Source organism: Monodon monoceros, unplaced genomic scaffold, assembly GCF_005190385.1.
Source record: "Monodon monoceros isolate NGI ecotype Baffin Bay Population unplaced genomic scaffold, NGI_Narwhal_1 Super_Scaffold_13, whole genome shotgun sequence".
NCBI classification, from domain to species: Eukaryota; Metazoa; Chordata; class Mammalia; order Artiodactyla; family Monodontidae; genus Monodon; species Monodon monoceros.
The window spans coordinates 26,147,462-26,160,928 of NW_021703769.1; the positions used below are offsets into that span (position 1 = coordinate 26,147,462).

At 45.5% G+C, this 13,467-nt stretch overlaps 1 protein-coding gene across 6 annotated transcripts in view; it reads right to left on the reverse strand.

Annotated features, from left to right (window-relative positions):
- Positions 1-7,271: 7,271 nt before the first annotated feature.
- The window catches only part of HCK (HCK proto-oncogene, Src family tyrosine kinase), a 38,746-nt gene continuing 32,550 nt past the window's right edge, over positions 7,272-13,467 (reverse strand). For 5 of the 6 annotated variants that reach the window (XM_029220931.1, XM_029220929.1, XM_029220928.1 and 2 more), the window contains 2 exons: positions 11,902-12,033; positions 7,272-7,794 (listed from right to left, as the gene is read on the reverse strand). In XM_029220931.1, the coding sequence (XP_029076764.1) occupies positions 7,592-7,794; positions 11,902-12,033 (335 nt within the window). In that variant the 3' untranslated portion in view covers positions 7,272-7,591. Of the gene's footprint in view, positions 7,795-11,901; positions 12,034-12,263; positions 12,416-13,467 lie in introns of all 6 variants that reach the window. The other variant, XR_003793192.1, reaches the window with a different exon arrangement.

The following is a 13,467-nucleotide window of genomic DNA, read 5'->3' on the forward strand; positions in this document are numbered from 1 at the left end:
TAAGTTGAGAAACTTGGACAATGTAACCCAGCAAATCAGAAGGGGGATAAGGCTTGACTCAAATCCATTGAGTCGAGTCCATGCCTCCGTTGTACATCCAGACAGACAGACAAAACCAAACCCAAACTAGAGGGGTCTTATAGGAGCATCGAGGCATGTAGTTCCAGACACCTGCAAAAATGCTTCTCCAAGGAAAACTGGAGGGTGGGGCTGGGCTTAGAGGAAGCAAATCCGATCCTTAGATATCTCCAAGGAGAAGGGTAGGATGTATTAATCTATGTCCTTCTCACAGTGGTGTCAGTTATCTATTGCTACATAACGCACTACCCTGAAACTTAGTGGCTCAAAACAACAATGATTTATTATTTCCCTTGATTGTGTAAGTTGGCCATCTGGGAAATTCTGATGGTTTCAACTGGGATCTTTCATACGCTCTCATCTGACAGCTTAACTGGGGCTGGAGGGTCCAAGGTGGCCTCATATGTTTGGGAGGTTGGTGCTGACTATCAGAAGGGCCTCTCTCTCCACATGGTCTTTCATCCTCAACAAGGGCAGCCTAGGCTTCTTCACAGTGTGGTCTCAGGGGTCCCTGAGGGTGAGAGCAAAAGCTGCTAGCCTCTTCCTAAGGCCTAAGCTTCAGAAATCCTATAGCATCAGCTCTGTCACAATCTGTTGGTCAAAACAAGTTACAAGATCAGTCCAGAGTCAAAGTGGGAGGGGATCACACACAGGCACGAGTTCAAGGAGGCATGATTCATTGGGGGTCATTTTGTCACAAACCATGGCGCAATCCTTGCCTAGGCCACCCTCCCCTCTCTCCCCTGGGCATCTGGGGTGATGTTTTTCTACACCCGCTCTTGTCACCTCTAATATCTATTTAACCATCAAAGTCATCTTTTAAAAAACAAGAATCAACTGTTTCTTCCCCGTTTAAAACTCTCGAATGATTCCCACTGCGGTAACAGAAAATCCCAAGTCCTCACCATGGCCTGCAAGGGCCTTCATGATCTGGCCTTGACTCCTACACTGTCCCCTTTACTCACCAGGCTCCAGCCACACAGACCTACTTGGAACTTGCCGAGCTCATCTCTACCTCAGGGCCTTTGTACTTGCAATTCCTTCTCTCTGGAATATTCTTCTCTCAACATTTTGTGTGATTAGCTCCTTCTCATGATTAGGTCTCAGCTCAACTGTCACCTCAGAGAGATGTTCCCTGCCCCCAACACAGTTGGGAAACACCCACACACACACATAGAGAGAGATACTTTGGTTATTTCTTATTGTCCTTCTTCCATGAAAGCCTACACTGGGTCTATGGTGTTCCCAACTGTGTCCCTATTAAGTATGTGCTCAAAAAAATATTTGTCGAATGCTTGCATTATGAATTAATCTTAGGCCTCACTCTGTCAGTTGGGAATAGATCCGGCTGCAAGGAAGACACACACCACCCCCCCGGAAAATAACAGTGGCTTAACAAGATGAACACTTACTTTTCTCTGTCTTAGTTTGCTTTTCTCCAGAAGCTGACTCTGAGACAAGGATTCAAGCAAAAGTACTTTATCTGGGAGGTAAAGGGATGCCAGAAGGCAATGGTGTGCAGAAGCCAGCTTCTACTGTTTGCAAGGGCTGATAGTTAAATTCTCAGAAATTTTGTGAGCCAGTTGTTGAATACGGGCATTAGTGAAAATTAAATTATATACATTTAAAATTAAATAAGTGGTATTAAAAACAAAAGTATGAAATATTCAAAACTCATTTCCTAATAATTTTACTAGATTTTATTATTTGCTAAGCTCTTGATTTTATTTACATCTATTTTATGTGTATGACAGAAATACTGTTATTTCATGTGCTGCTACACATCTCTTCCCAGCTCTGTATTCAGTGACTTTGGGTTGGTAGCAGAGACAGTTTATCCATTAACACAGTAGGTACAGTGCCCAAGGCCCAACATACTTTTAGGGTCCACGAAATGTTTAAAAGAAATTAATTCCTTTTAAAAATCAGAAGGCAAAAATGAGCTTTTGTGTTGAAGTAAAAGTTTTCGTATGTAATATTAGCATATTCATTTTTTTTTAAAAAAGAGCTTATTTACTTATTTATGTATGCATTTATTTATTTATTGGCCACGCTGCGCAGTTTATGGGATCTTAGTTCCCCGACCAGGGATTGAACCCAGGCTCCAGCAGTGAGAGCACCGAGTCCTAATCACTGGACTGCCAGGGAATTCCCAGTGTATTCATTTTTATATCAATGCAGCTGTTGACTGCAATTTATATTTAATACAATTTTATATTTATAAATAAAAATATTTATATTGATATTTATAAAATGTATATTTTGTGAAGGAAGTGTCCTGCAAAGGCAAAACTGCCTAAGCCCCATGAAAGCCACAATGCAGTTCTGGATGGTAGCTTAAAATTGGCCATGGTGGGGATATTTACACCACAAAAATCAGCAAATGCTACAAATCAGGGCTTGAAGTTTTGCTTTGTTAGCAAAAATGTTCTGTAAAGGGACAGATGGTAGATATTTTAGGCTTTGCAGACCATGTGATTGTGTCACAACTACTCAACTCCGCCTTGTAGTACAAAAGCTGCTACAAACAGTAAATAATGAGCATGCTGTGTTCCAATAAAATGTAGTTTGCCAAACCCCAGCCCAGACTTAAAGTGATGGAGAAAGTGTCAGTTATGCAGACTAAACTTTCAGAATATCATGTCTGTAGCTGTTACATTGTGATTAGCACAAAAATGTGATAGCATTTGAAACTCTTACTTTATTCAGCAAAGAAGTTGCTCATATCATTGAATAACAAGTGAAGTTCTGATGTACGCCTTCATTATTTCATTTTCATCTGATTCGTGAATATACATGAAAGTATCAACCCACATTCGTGTTGGAACTATATTTGGAAAGTATATGTTGTCAAGCAAGTTACCATCGTGGTTAACTGAAGCTTAATTCTGTGGGGAAACTGGGAAACAATGCAAAACACACACCTCAGTTATCCTACCCAAGGGGCAAGGGAGCTGGGGGATTTATACACCACCTCCCAAAAGTCATTAGTTGAGGACTGATCCCACAGGGTGTTAACTCCTTAGAACTTTTGGCCTTCTGGGAACACTGGTAGCTGAAGCTTTTTGCAGTTTTAGAAAAAGAGCTCTCAGGCACAGCGATGCAGATGACAGCTAAAAATCCAGTCCACTTTAAGGGATACCAACAGTGCATGTCACACCCTGTAAAGTGAAAAGTCTGGGGAGGACTGTCTTAGCTGATATGGCAGCTGTGCCTCAAATATCTTCAGGGAATCAAGCTTCATCCAGCTTTGTCATCCCTAGAATTAATTTATTTTCCTCAGGGTCCAAGCTTCCAGCTAAAGCTCTAGCCTTCACATGTACATTCTAGGCAGAAAGATAGAGGAAGAGATGAAAACTAAGAGGCGAAGAGACCACATCAGTTGTCTTTTAAGAAAGGAATTTGGAAGATGCTACACCACACTTCCACTTACAACCCATTGATCAGAACTTATGGCCACACTTTCCTGCAAGAGTGGGAAATGTAGTCTTCATTCCAGGGAGTTATGTGTCCCTAATAAAAATTCTGTTTCTCAGAATTCTACTTCTAGAAGAAGGGGGAACATAGATATGGGGACAACCAGCAGTCACTGCCAACCCCCCAAAGGAAAGGGATGCAAACAGAATGCAAACTGTTATAGCCTTATGTCAGAACATATTGTGACAAGGACAGACACGTGACAAAATTGAGGGCCCAGGGGGGTAATAAGGAGAAAGTTTTACAAGTCACAGGGAAGAGAGTGAAACAAGTGCTTTCCCTATATTTAAACTCAAAGCTATAACTAGAGAAAAGATTGAAGCAAGTCATTAACATCTTAGAATGGGCACTTTACCCATGCCTTCTTTGACATCTTCCGGGGAGGAGTGCGTGCCGTTTTCCCATAAAATGGGTGGCACAAATCTATCCCCATATTTATTTAATGGACTTTATTTTTTAAAGCAGTTTCATGTTTACAGAAAAATGAGTGTGAAGTACAGAGTTCCCGTATACTCCCTCATCCAGCCCCCAGTTTCCCCTATTATTAATATCTTGCCTCAGTGTGGTACATATGTTACCATTGATGAGCCAATAGTGATACACTATTATTAACCAAAGTCCATATTTTACATTACGGTTCACTCTTTGTGTTGTACATTCTATGAGTTTTGACATATTTATAGTGATATGTATCCACCATTAAGAGAATCATATGGAATAGGTTCACTGCCCTAAAAATCCCCTGTGCTCCACCTCTTCATCCCTCCCTCCCTCCCCAACAAACCCCTGGCAACCACTGAGCTTTTCACTGTCTCTATAGTTTTACCTTTCCTACAGTGTCCTATAGTTGGAATCATACAGTATGTAGCCTTTTTAGATTGGCTTATTTCATTTAGTGCATTTAAGGTTCTTTCATGTCTTGATAGCTCATTTCTTTTTAGCACTGAACAATATTCCATTATATGGATGTATCACAGTTTATCATTCACCTATTGAAGGATATCTTGGTTTCTTCCAAGTTTTGACAATTATAAATAAAGCCGCTACAAACATCTGTGCAGATTTTTGTGTGGACATAAGTTTTCAGCTCATTCAGGTAAATACCAAGGAGTGCAACTGCTGGACTGTATGATAAGAGTATGCTTGTTTTGTAAGAAAGAGCCAAATGTCATCTAAAGTGCCTGCACTATTTTGCATTCCCACCAGCAACGAGTGAGAGTCCCTGTTGATCCACATCCTTGTCAGCTTTTGGTTGTATCAGTGTTCTGAATTTTAACCATTCTGATAGGAGTGCAGTGGTATTGCATTGTTATTTTAATTTGCATTTTTCTAATGACATATGATGTTGAGCATCTTTCCATATACTTATTTTCCATCTGCATATCTTCTTTTTGAGGTGTCCATGTGTTTTGCCCATTTTTTTTTTTTTTTTTTTTTGCGATACGCGGGCCTCTCACTGTTGTGGCCTCTCCCGTTGCGGAGCACAGGCTCCGGACGCGCAGGCTCAGTGGCCATGGCTCACGGGCCCAGCCGCTCCGCGGCATGCGGGATCTTCCCGGACCGGGGCACGAACCCGTGTCCCCTGCATCAGCAGGCGGACTCTCAACCACTGCGCCACCAGGGAAGCCCCGTTTTGCCCATTTTTTAAAGTGAATTGTTTTCTTATTGTTGAGTTTTAAGACTTCTTTGTGTATTTGGGATATCAGTCCTTTGTCAGATACATGTTTTGCAAGTATTTTCTCCCAGAGTGGAGCTTGTATTTTCATTTTCTTAAATGTCTTAGAGCAGAGTTTTAATTTCAATAAAGTCCAATTTATCAATTTTTTCTTTCACAGATCATACTTTTGATGTTGTACCTGCCCCCAGTATTCATCAGTCTTTCCTGTGACCAAAGGGATAAATCAGGGTGTAGGCTAATGGGGTTCAGAGGGCAGTGTAAACTGAAAGAGCAGGAGGGCAGGAATTGACCCTTTGATCTTGTCCATATAGGCTCCACCTTTTGAGATCATTTCTCAGTCATCTATTTCTATAATAATGCTACATAACAAAACAACCCCAGAAGGGCTTATAATAATAAGCATTTACTTCTCTCTCACATGTCCATGGGTTGGCTGGATTTCAGTTGATCAAGGCTGTGCTCAGCTGGGTTTAAATCCGAGCTGCAGGTTGGGTCCAGATCTGTTTCACATGTCACTTATCTTCCTTGGACCTTGTTCTTTTCAGGTCAAAAGACTGGAGGGCAAGCCCAGCCACACAAGCACATTTCTAGTCTTTGCTTACATCATATCTGCTAACATTCCATTGGTGAAAGCAAGTCCATGGCCAAGCTCAACATCAATGGGGCAGGGAAGTATACTCCTACTATGGATTACTGAACAGCAATCTAATATGCCACAAATCATATATGCAAATTCCTATCACAGGACCCTGGGCTCTGCTTTCAGATATCCAAAGACACATTCCCAAACAAGAAAGCAAGAGAGAAATTCAGTTATAAACTAAGTAAGTTGAAACACTGCTAGCTTTATTTTCCACTGTTCTTATACCCAGTGCCTAAGGTTAGACTCTGTGCTACTCAAGCCTACAGAATCAAGTCAGTATTGCATTCCATGGGACTCTGGCGGGTGCTTCACAGAAGGATATATATAGATCCTTCAGGAGATACAATAATACAGAAAGGTGTTATTTGCTCCCCACCCCACTGTCCACCTCTTCTCATCGCTCCCCCTACAACAAAGCTAACCAACAGTGACTTTCAACTGAGACAACATGCAGGAAGGCCCCACTGCCTCATCTTCTCTGCCTCCTTCCCACATCTGCCCCCACCTCCCACCCTCCACTGAGAGCTTCCAACGCACGGTACCAGATACCTCTCAGCAGCCATAGCTCCAGCTGCCAGGGCTCCTGCAATGGTGGATACCATCTTAACAACCATGATGGCTGCTTGGCCATGAGAAATGCAGGGGCTACAGGCAGCCCCCAACCCTGTGGGAGATCCAGACCAGCCAACGTGCATAGAAAAGTGGCTTGACAGGAGAGTCAGTGTCCCAGATTGTGAAAAATCATTCCTGTCATCCTGGCCGACCCAGCTTCTGGGAGACAAAAAACCATCCACTGTGATAGGTGAATAATGCTCCCCCTCAAAAAAAAAAAAAAAAAAAAGATGTCCACGTCCTAATTCCTGGAACTTGTGAAGATGTTACCTTATGTGGCAAATGGGACTTTACAAATGTGATTAAGGAACTGAAGATGGAAAAATTAGTCTGGATTATCCAGGTGGGTCCAATGTAATTACAGGGGTTCCTACAAGTAACAGAGGGAGGCAGGAGCCTCAGAGTCAGAGAAGGAGATGTGATAACGGAAGCAGAATTTGGAGTGATGAACAGAAGGGAACCAGGAATGTGGACAGCTTCTAGAAGCTGGAAAAGGCAAGTACACAATTGTTCCCCAGAGCCCTGCCAACCCATCTCAGACTCTGACCTATGGAACTGCAAGACAATAAATTTGTTTTGTTTTAAGCCATCAAGTTTGTGCTAATTTGTTACAGAAGCCATAGGAAACTAATACAGCCAGCAAGTATTTGGGGGCAGTTAGAAAACTGTGAGCACTGAACCCCACTTCTCTTTGCCAGTCCTTCCCCCTTTGACTTGACATCCAGCAAAAGGCAAATGTTCAGAAATTGGCAGGACAAGACAAGTCAAACTGTTAGTAAAACCTTTAGCATTCAGATCTTTTATTTAAATATTTATTTCATTATTTTTAAAGTTCTCCATCCAAACCACAGCTGTAACTGGAATCCAGCTGTCCCAGGCAATAGAAATATCAACCGGGGGTGTCCTGAGATTGGCAGATTGTGGGTTGCTAGAGTCAAAAAGAGATTGTCCGGTCCAACCCACCCACTTGACAGATGAGGAATTGTGGCTGGAGAGAGGGTGGGTGTCTGGGAGTGGGAAAGGTGAGCAGGTGCTGGGCAGATGGTGCTGGAGCCCCTGCGCAGGCGTGGCCTCAGTGCCTGGCCCTGCCCGGCCGCCCCCCGTCATGGCTGCTGTTGGTACTGGCCCTCGGTGGCCGTGTAGAAGTCATCCAGCACACTCTGGATGTATTCGAAGGTGGGCCGTTCCTCGGGGTGGTTCTTCCAGCAGCGAGTCATGATGTTGTAGAGCTCCTTGGGGCAGTGCTCTGGTCGAGGCATCCGGTACCCCCGCTCCAGTGCCCGGATCACCTCGGGGTTTGACATCCCTGAGAAGGAGCCATGGAATTGAAAAGGGAGGGATTGGGGTTGGGGTGGCAGACACCGTTGCCTCCCCAACAACCATCACTCCCCACCTCCCCATGGGAGCTGAGCTCCTCCCACTGTGAAAGCCAGGTATCCCTTCCCCAGCCACCCCTGCAGTGAGGGCAGGGGCCTGGTGCCCAGTTTGGGCCAATGGAGCTGATGGGGAGACTCCCAGGAAACTTTCAGGCAAGGTTTTTCTCCCTTATGAGAAAAGAGGCTTTGGAGGACACACCCTTCCTTCTTCCTTTGGACACTGACACAATGTGATCTTTGGAGCTGCAGCAGCCATCTGACCACATGGGGAAGACAGTCACAGAGGAACCAACCCAGAGTCCCGAGAGCCTTTGAGCAACTGAACTGACCAGTCACCAGTGCCAGACTCCTTGCTCTGGGGAATAATAACTTACCTATTGTTTCCACCACTCTTAGCCTGATAATTTGTTACTTGCAGCCTAATGCATCCTAATGGATACAGCATTCCATAACCCATTGCCTGGTTTTTATTGGTGTACCCTCAAGATAAAACAGTCAGATAGCTAGACTCAGTGTCACCCTACGAGTGGGAACATTTTTTTTTTTTTTAGAAGATGTTGGGGGTAGGAGTTTATTAATTAATTAATTTATTTTTGCTGTGTTGGGTCTTCGTTTCTGTGCAAGGGCTTTCTCTAGTTGTGGCAAGCGGGGGCCACTCTTTATCGCAGTGCGCGGGCCTCTCACTATCGCGGCCTCCCTTGTTGCGGAGCACAGGCTCCAGACGCGCAGGCTCAGTAGCTGTGGCTCACAGGCCTAGTTGCTCCGCGGCATGTGGGATCCTCCCAGACCAGGGCTCGAACCCCTGTCCCCTGCATTAGCAGGCAGATTCACGACCACTGCGCCACCAGGGAAGCCCCGGGAACATTTCTTTGTTCAATTAAAGTTTATGTTAGTTATCCTCAAGAACAAACGTTTAAACATCTATGATCCCCAATTTTATATTACCAGTCCTGAACACCAAACATATTCATAGATCCAAGTGCTTCCTTGAACATCTGTACTTGGGTGTCTACAAGTCACCTCAAATTTAACAGGGCTGAAACAGAATTCTTGAATTTCTATTCCCAGACCATCATGCAGCCAGTTGCTCAATCAAAACAAGGAGACTCATCCTTGATTCTTCTCTCTCCCTCACCTTCCACATCAGTAAGCCACATCCTTTCTTCTTATAAAACACAGCACCAACTCATCAACTTATATCTGTTACGACTGTCACCATTGCCTGTGCCATTGCTGCAGCTCCCACCATCTCCCCAGGCCTGATGCACTCTCCACAATAAACCAAAGCATCACTTAAACGTGGAAATCAGACGATGCCACTTCCCTGCCTAGAATCCTCCAATGGCTTCTGTACACTTAGACTAACACCTATAGGCTTCACCATGACTATGGGTCCTGCCTGACTGGGCCCCTGCCAACCCCCTCACGTACCGTCTGCTCTCATTCCTTGTCTCCAGCTACCTGGCTTCCTTGCTATTCTTCAGGCACACCGCAGGCCCTAAGAGCTGGCAGTACCTTCTACCTGGAATCCTTTCCCCAGATCTTCACTCAGCTGGCTTTCCGCTCAAATATGACCTGCTCTGACAGTGCTCCCTGTCCGCAGGAGGCCCATGTCACCCCCTCTCCCGAGCCCCTGCTTCATTTTCTTCTCTGCAGTGATCTCCACTGAGAGTGTGTGTCTGTTTAGTGTGTGTACCTCCAGGCTAGAACGTGAGCTCCTGCTGAGCAGGGACCTTGTCTCTTACTGTATCCTTCATGCACTGTATCCTTCATGCCTAACACACAGTAGGAATTTGATAAATACTGATGAGTGAACCAAGTGTCTACACCTTTTATTTCTAATCTTCAAAACCACTTCTGCAAGGTAGTTGACATCATTACCTATAATTTTTACAGATGAAGAACTAAGGTAGAAGTCAAGTGGATTTCCCAAAGTGTAATAGTTGATGGGGACAGGATTAAAACTCAGGACTTCCCTGGTGGCGCAGTGGTTGAGAGTCCGCCTGCCGATGCAGGGGACACGGGTTCGTGCCGCGGTCCGGGAAGATCCCACATGCCGCGGAGCGGCTGGGCCCGTGAGCCATGGCCGCTGAGCCTGCGTGTCCGGAGCCTGTGCTCCGCAACGGGAGAGGCCACAACAGTGAGAGGCCCGTGTACCGCCAAAAAAAAAAAAATGTCAGGGACTCTTTATATCCACCTTGCCTCCTCTCCCCAGTGTTCTGGCTACAGATACCCTAGGATACATCCCAAATGAAAAGGAACAGAGAACAACTTTATTTACTGAGTCCCAGGCAATCTACATGTCGGGTATATCTTTGTATACCCTATGGTCTACGCAGTGTAGGGTGCTGCCCATAGGCATGGGGATAAATTCATCCATTTGACGAATAGTTACTAGACACCCATTATGAGCCAAGCACAAATGTAGGCAGTGCAGATGCACCAGTGAGGAATACAGAAATGATTTCTGGCCTCACAGAGCTCAGAGTCTGATGGAGAAAATACCAAATGAATATATAGTTATCAGTGGTGATGAATGCTGTGAATGAAACAGTATAGGGTATTGTGAATGAGAATCACAGGGACATGTATGGTACTTTAGATCAGAGGTCCCCAACCACCGGGGCATGGACCAGTACAGGAACGGTGGGTGAGCAAGCGGAGCTTCATCTGCTGCCCCCCATTGCTCCCCATCCCTCGCGTTACCACCTGAAACACCCTCCCACCTCCATCCGTGGGAGAACTGTCTTCCGTGAAACCAGTCCCTGGTGCCAAAAAGGTTGCTGCTTCAGATGACTGGGCTGTGGGGTACAGCATGAAATGAAATGGGAGAAGTAGGCAGGGGCTGGATCATGAAGGACCTGCAGGCCACAATTAGGAGTTGGGATTCTGTCCTAATTATGCTGGGAGGCCATTAAAAAGTTAGAGGTGGAGAAGGGAAAAGATCTGGTTCACAGTTTTAGAAAAATCCCTCTGGTCTCAGGTGGAGAAAGGCCTGTTAGAGAGATGGGAGTCTGATTAGGAGGTCACTGCACCAGCGAGGTGAGGGAGGATGTTGGCCTGGTGGTGGTGGAGGCTGCGGAGTTAGAAGTGGGCCGACTTGGGATGCTTTGGAGTCAAATGGCCAGAACCCTGTGACTTCTTGGATGTGGAAACGGATGAGAGAAGAGGAAGGGCCAAGCAGGCTCCCAGATTTCAGGCCTAAGAAACTGGATGGATAATGGAGGCTTTAACCGAGATGGGGCAGGCGAGGGGAAGTTGGGGGTGAGGGCCAGGAACTCAGTCTGACATAGAGAACAGACTGGTGGTTGGCAAGGGGGAAGGGGTTGGGGGAGGGATGGGGTTGGGGGAGGGATGGAGTGGGAGGTTGGGGTTAGCAGATGGATGCTTTTATATATAGAATGGATAAACAACAAGGTCCTACTGTACAGCACAGAGAACTATATTCTGTATCCTATGATAAAACATAATGGAAAAGAATATTAAAAAAAGAATGTATATAACTGAATCACTTTGCTGTACAGCAGAAATTAACACATTGTAAATCAACTATACTTCAATAAAAATATTGATAAAAATCGGGACTTCCCTGGTGGTCCAGTGGTAAAGAATCTACCTTACAATGCAGGGGATGTGGGTTTGATACCTGGTCAGGGAACTAAGATCTCACATGCAGTGGGGCAACTAAGCCTGTGTGCCACAACTACTGAGCTCGTGTGCCTCAACTAGAGAGCCCCCGTGCCGCAAACTACAGAGCCCACGCGCTCTGGAGCCCACGTGCCACAACTAGAGAGGGAAAACCCACAAGCCACAATTAGAGAGAAGCCCGCGCACCACAACGAAGAGCTCGCACGCTGCAACGAATGATCCCGCGTGCCTCAAAGAAGACCCGATGCAGCCAAAAAAAAAAAAAGAAATTGATAATAATAAATAAACAAAATAACAAACAAAAACTCGGTCCGAATGGCCGCACTGACAAGAGAAGGGAGCCAGGCTGGGCCCTGGAAGCAGCCCCAAGCTGATGTTCCCTCTCCTACCTGGGTAAGGGATCCGGCCGTAGGTGACGATCTCCATCAGCAGGATACCAAAGGACCAGACGTCTGACTTGATGGTGAAGGAGCCAAAGTTGATGGCTTCAGGAGCTGTCCACTTGATGGGGAACTTGGCCCCTGTGGTTTGGACAGAGCAGAGTCAGGCTGAGTCGGGGGAGCAGTCAGGGCTGGGTCTCTGCTAGTGCAAGGGAACAGGACAGCGGTACAGCTGCCAACGTCTGCCCCCTGCAGAACTGTGACTTCCCTCAATCTGGCCTCCATGGAAGCAAGGAACATCCATCCTGAGGACAGATGGCTAAAGTGGGGAGGAGTGGGCCGAGGTGCCTGGGGTGTGTCTGGGAACTCACTCTCTGGGGCCACCTCAATGATTCAGCTGATGTCCTGGTGAACTGCAACTCCTGAAGAGTGGAGTCCTAGAGGTCACAGGATCTTTGGGGACAGCAGAACTTCAAGGGACTTTGAGACCAGGTCACATCTGATGCCTCCGCCCCCTAACCCCCTGCAATGGGGAAAGGGAAGATTTTGGCTCTTGGCCTCTGAGGTTTCCCCCGTCACTGGGTGTCTCCCCTTCTAGTCCTCCCCTCCTTGCCTCTGGTCTGGGATGGGTTTAGTTAACCTTTGGTGAGTGATTTCTATCATAATTCCACTGTGGTTGGGGAATGTGGTGTAAAGGATACATGTTCTTTGGAGTTTGTTGAGACCTGCTTTATGATTTAGTACATAGTCAAGTTATGAAAATGCTCTATGTTTTTTCTTTTTTTCCCCAATCCCTTCCTTCCTTGGGATTGAAAGAGTTTTTTTTATTCCTGCTTATCCTCTCTTGGTTTAGAAATTATACACTCTATTCTTTTTTTTTTTTGCGGTATGCGGGCCTCTCACTGTTGTGGCCTCTCCCGTTGCGGAGCACAGGCTCCGGACGCGCAGGCTCAGCGGCCATGGCTCACGGCCCCAGCCGCTCCGCGGCATGTGGGATCTTCCCGGACCGGGGCACGAACCCACGTCCCCTGCATCGGCAGGCGGACTCTCAACCACTGCGCTACCAGGGAAGCCCTACACTCTATTCTTTTAGTGGTTGCCCTAAGTTTAGATTTTTTTAATTGTGTCATAATAAACATGAAATAAAATGTACAAATCTTTCATACACAACTTGATGCATTTTATATATGTATATCCCTTTGTAATTACCACTCAGATCAAGATATAGAACACTTTCTCAGAAGTGTTCCCTCCGGCCCCCTCTCTGTCAATAACCCCCCCAATCCAGGTAGCTATTATTCTGATCTCTAACATCATAAATGAGTTTTGCCTGTTTTTTTTGTTTGAGATACATTCACAGGCCATATAATTCACCCACCTAAAGTATACAGTACAATGGTTCTTAGTATACTCACAAAGTTGTGTTTTAAAATATTTTCATCATACCCCCCAAAACCATAGCAGTCACTACTCATTTCTTGCCAGGTCCCCACTCCAGCCCTAGGCTGGAGTTAATCTACTTTCTGTCTGTAGATTTGCTTGTTCTGGGCATTTCATATAAATGGAATCATATAA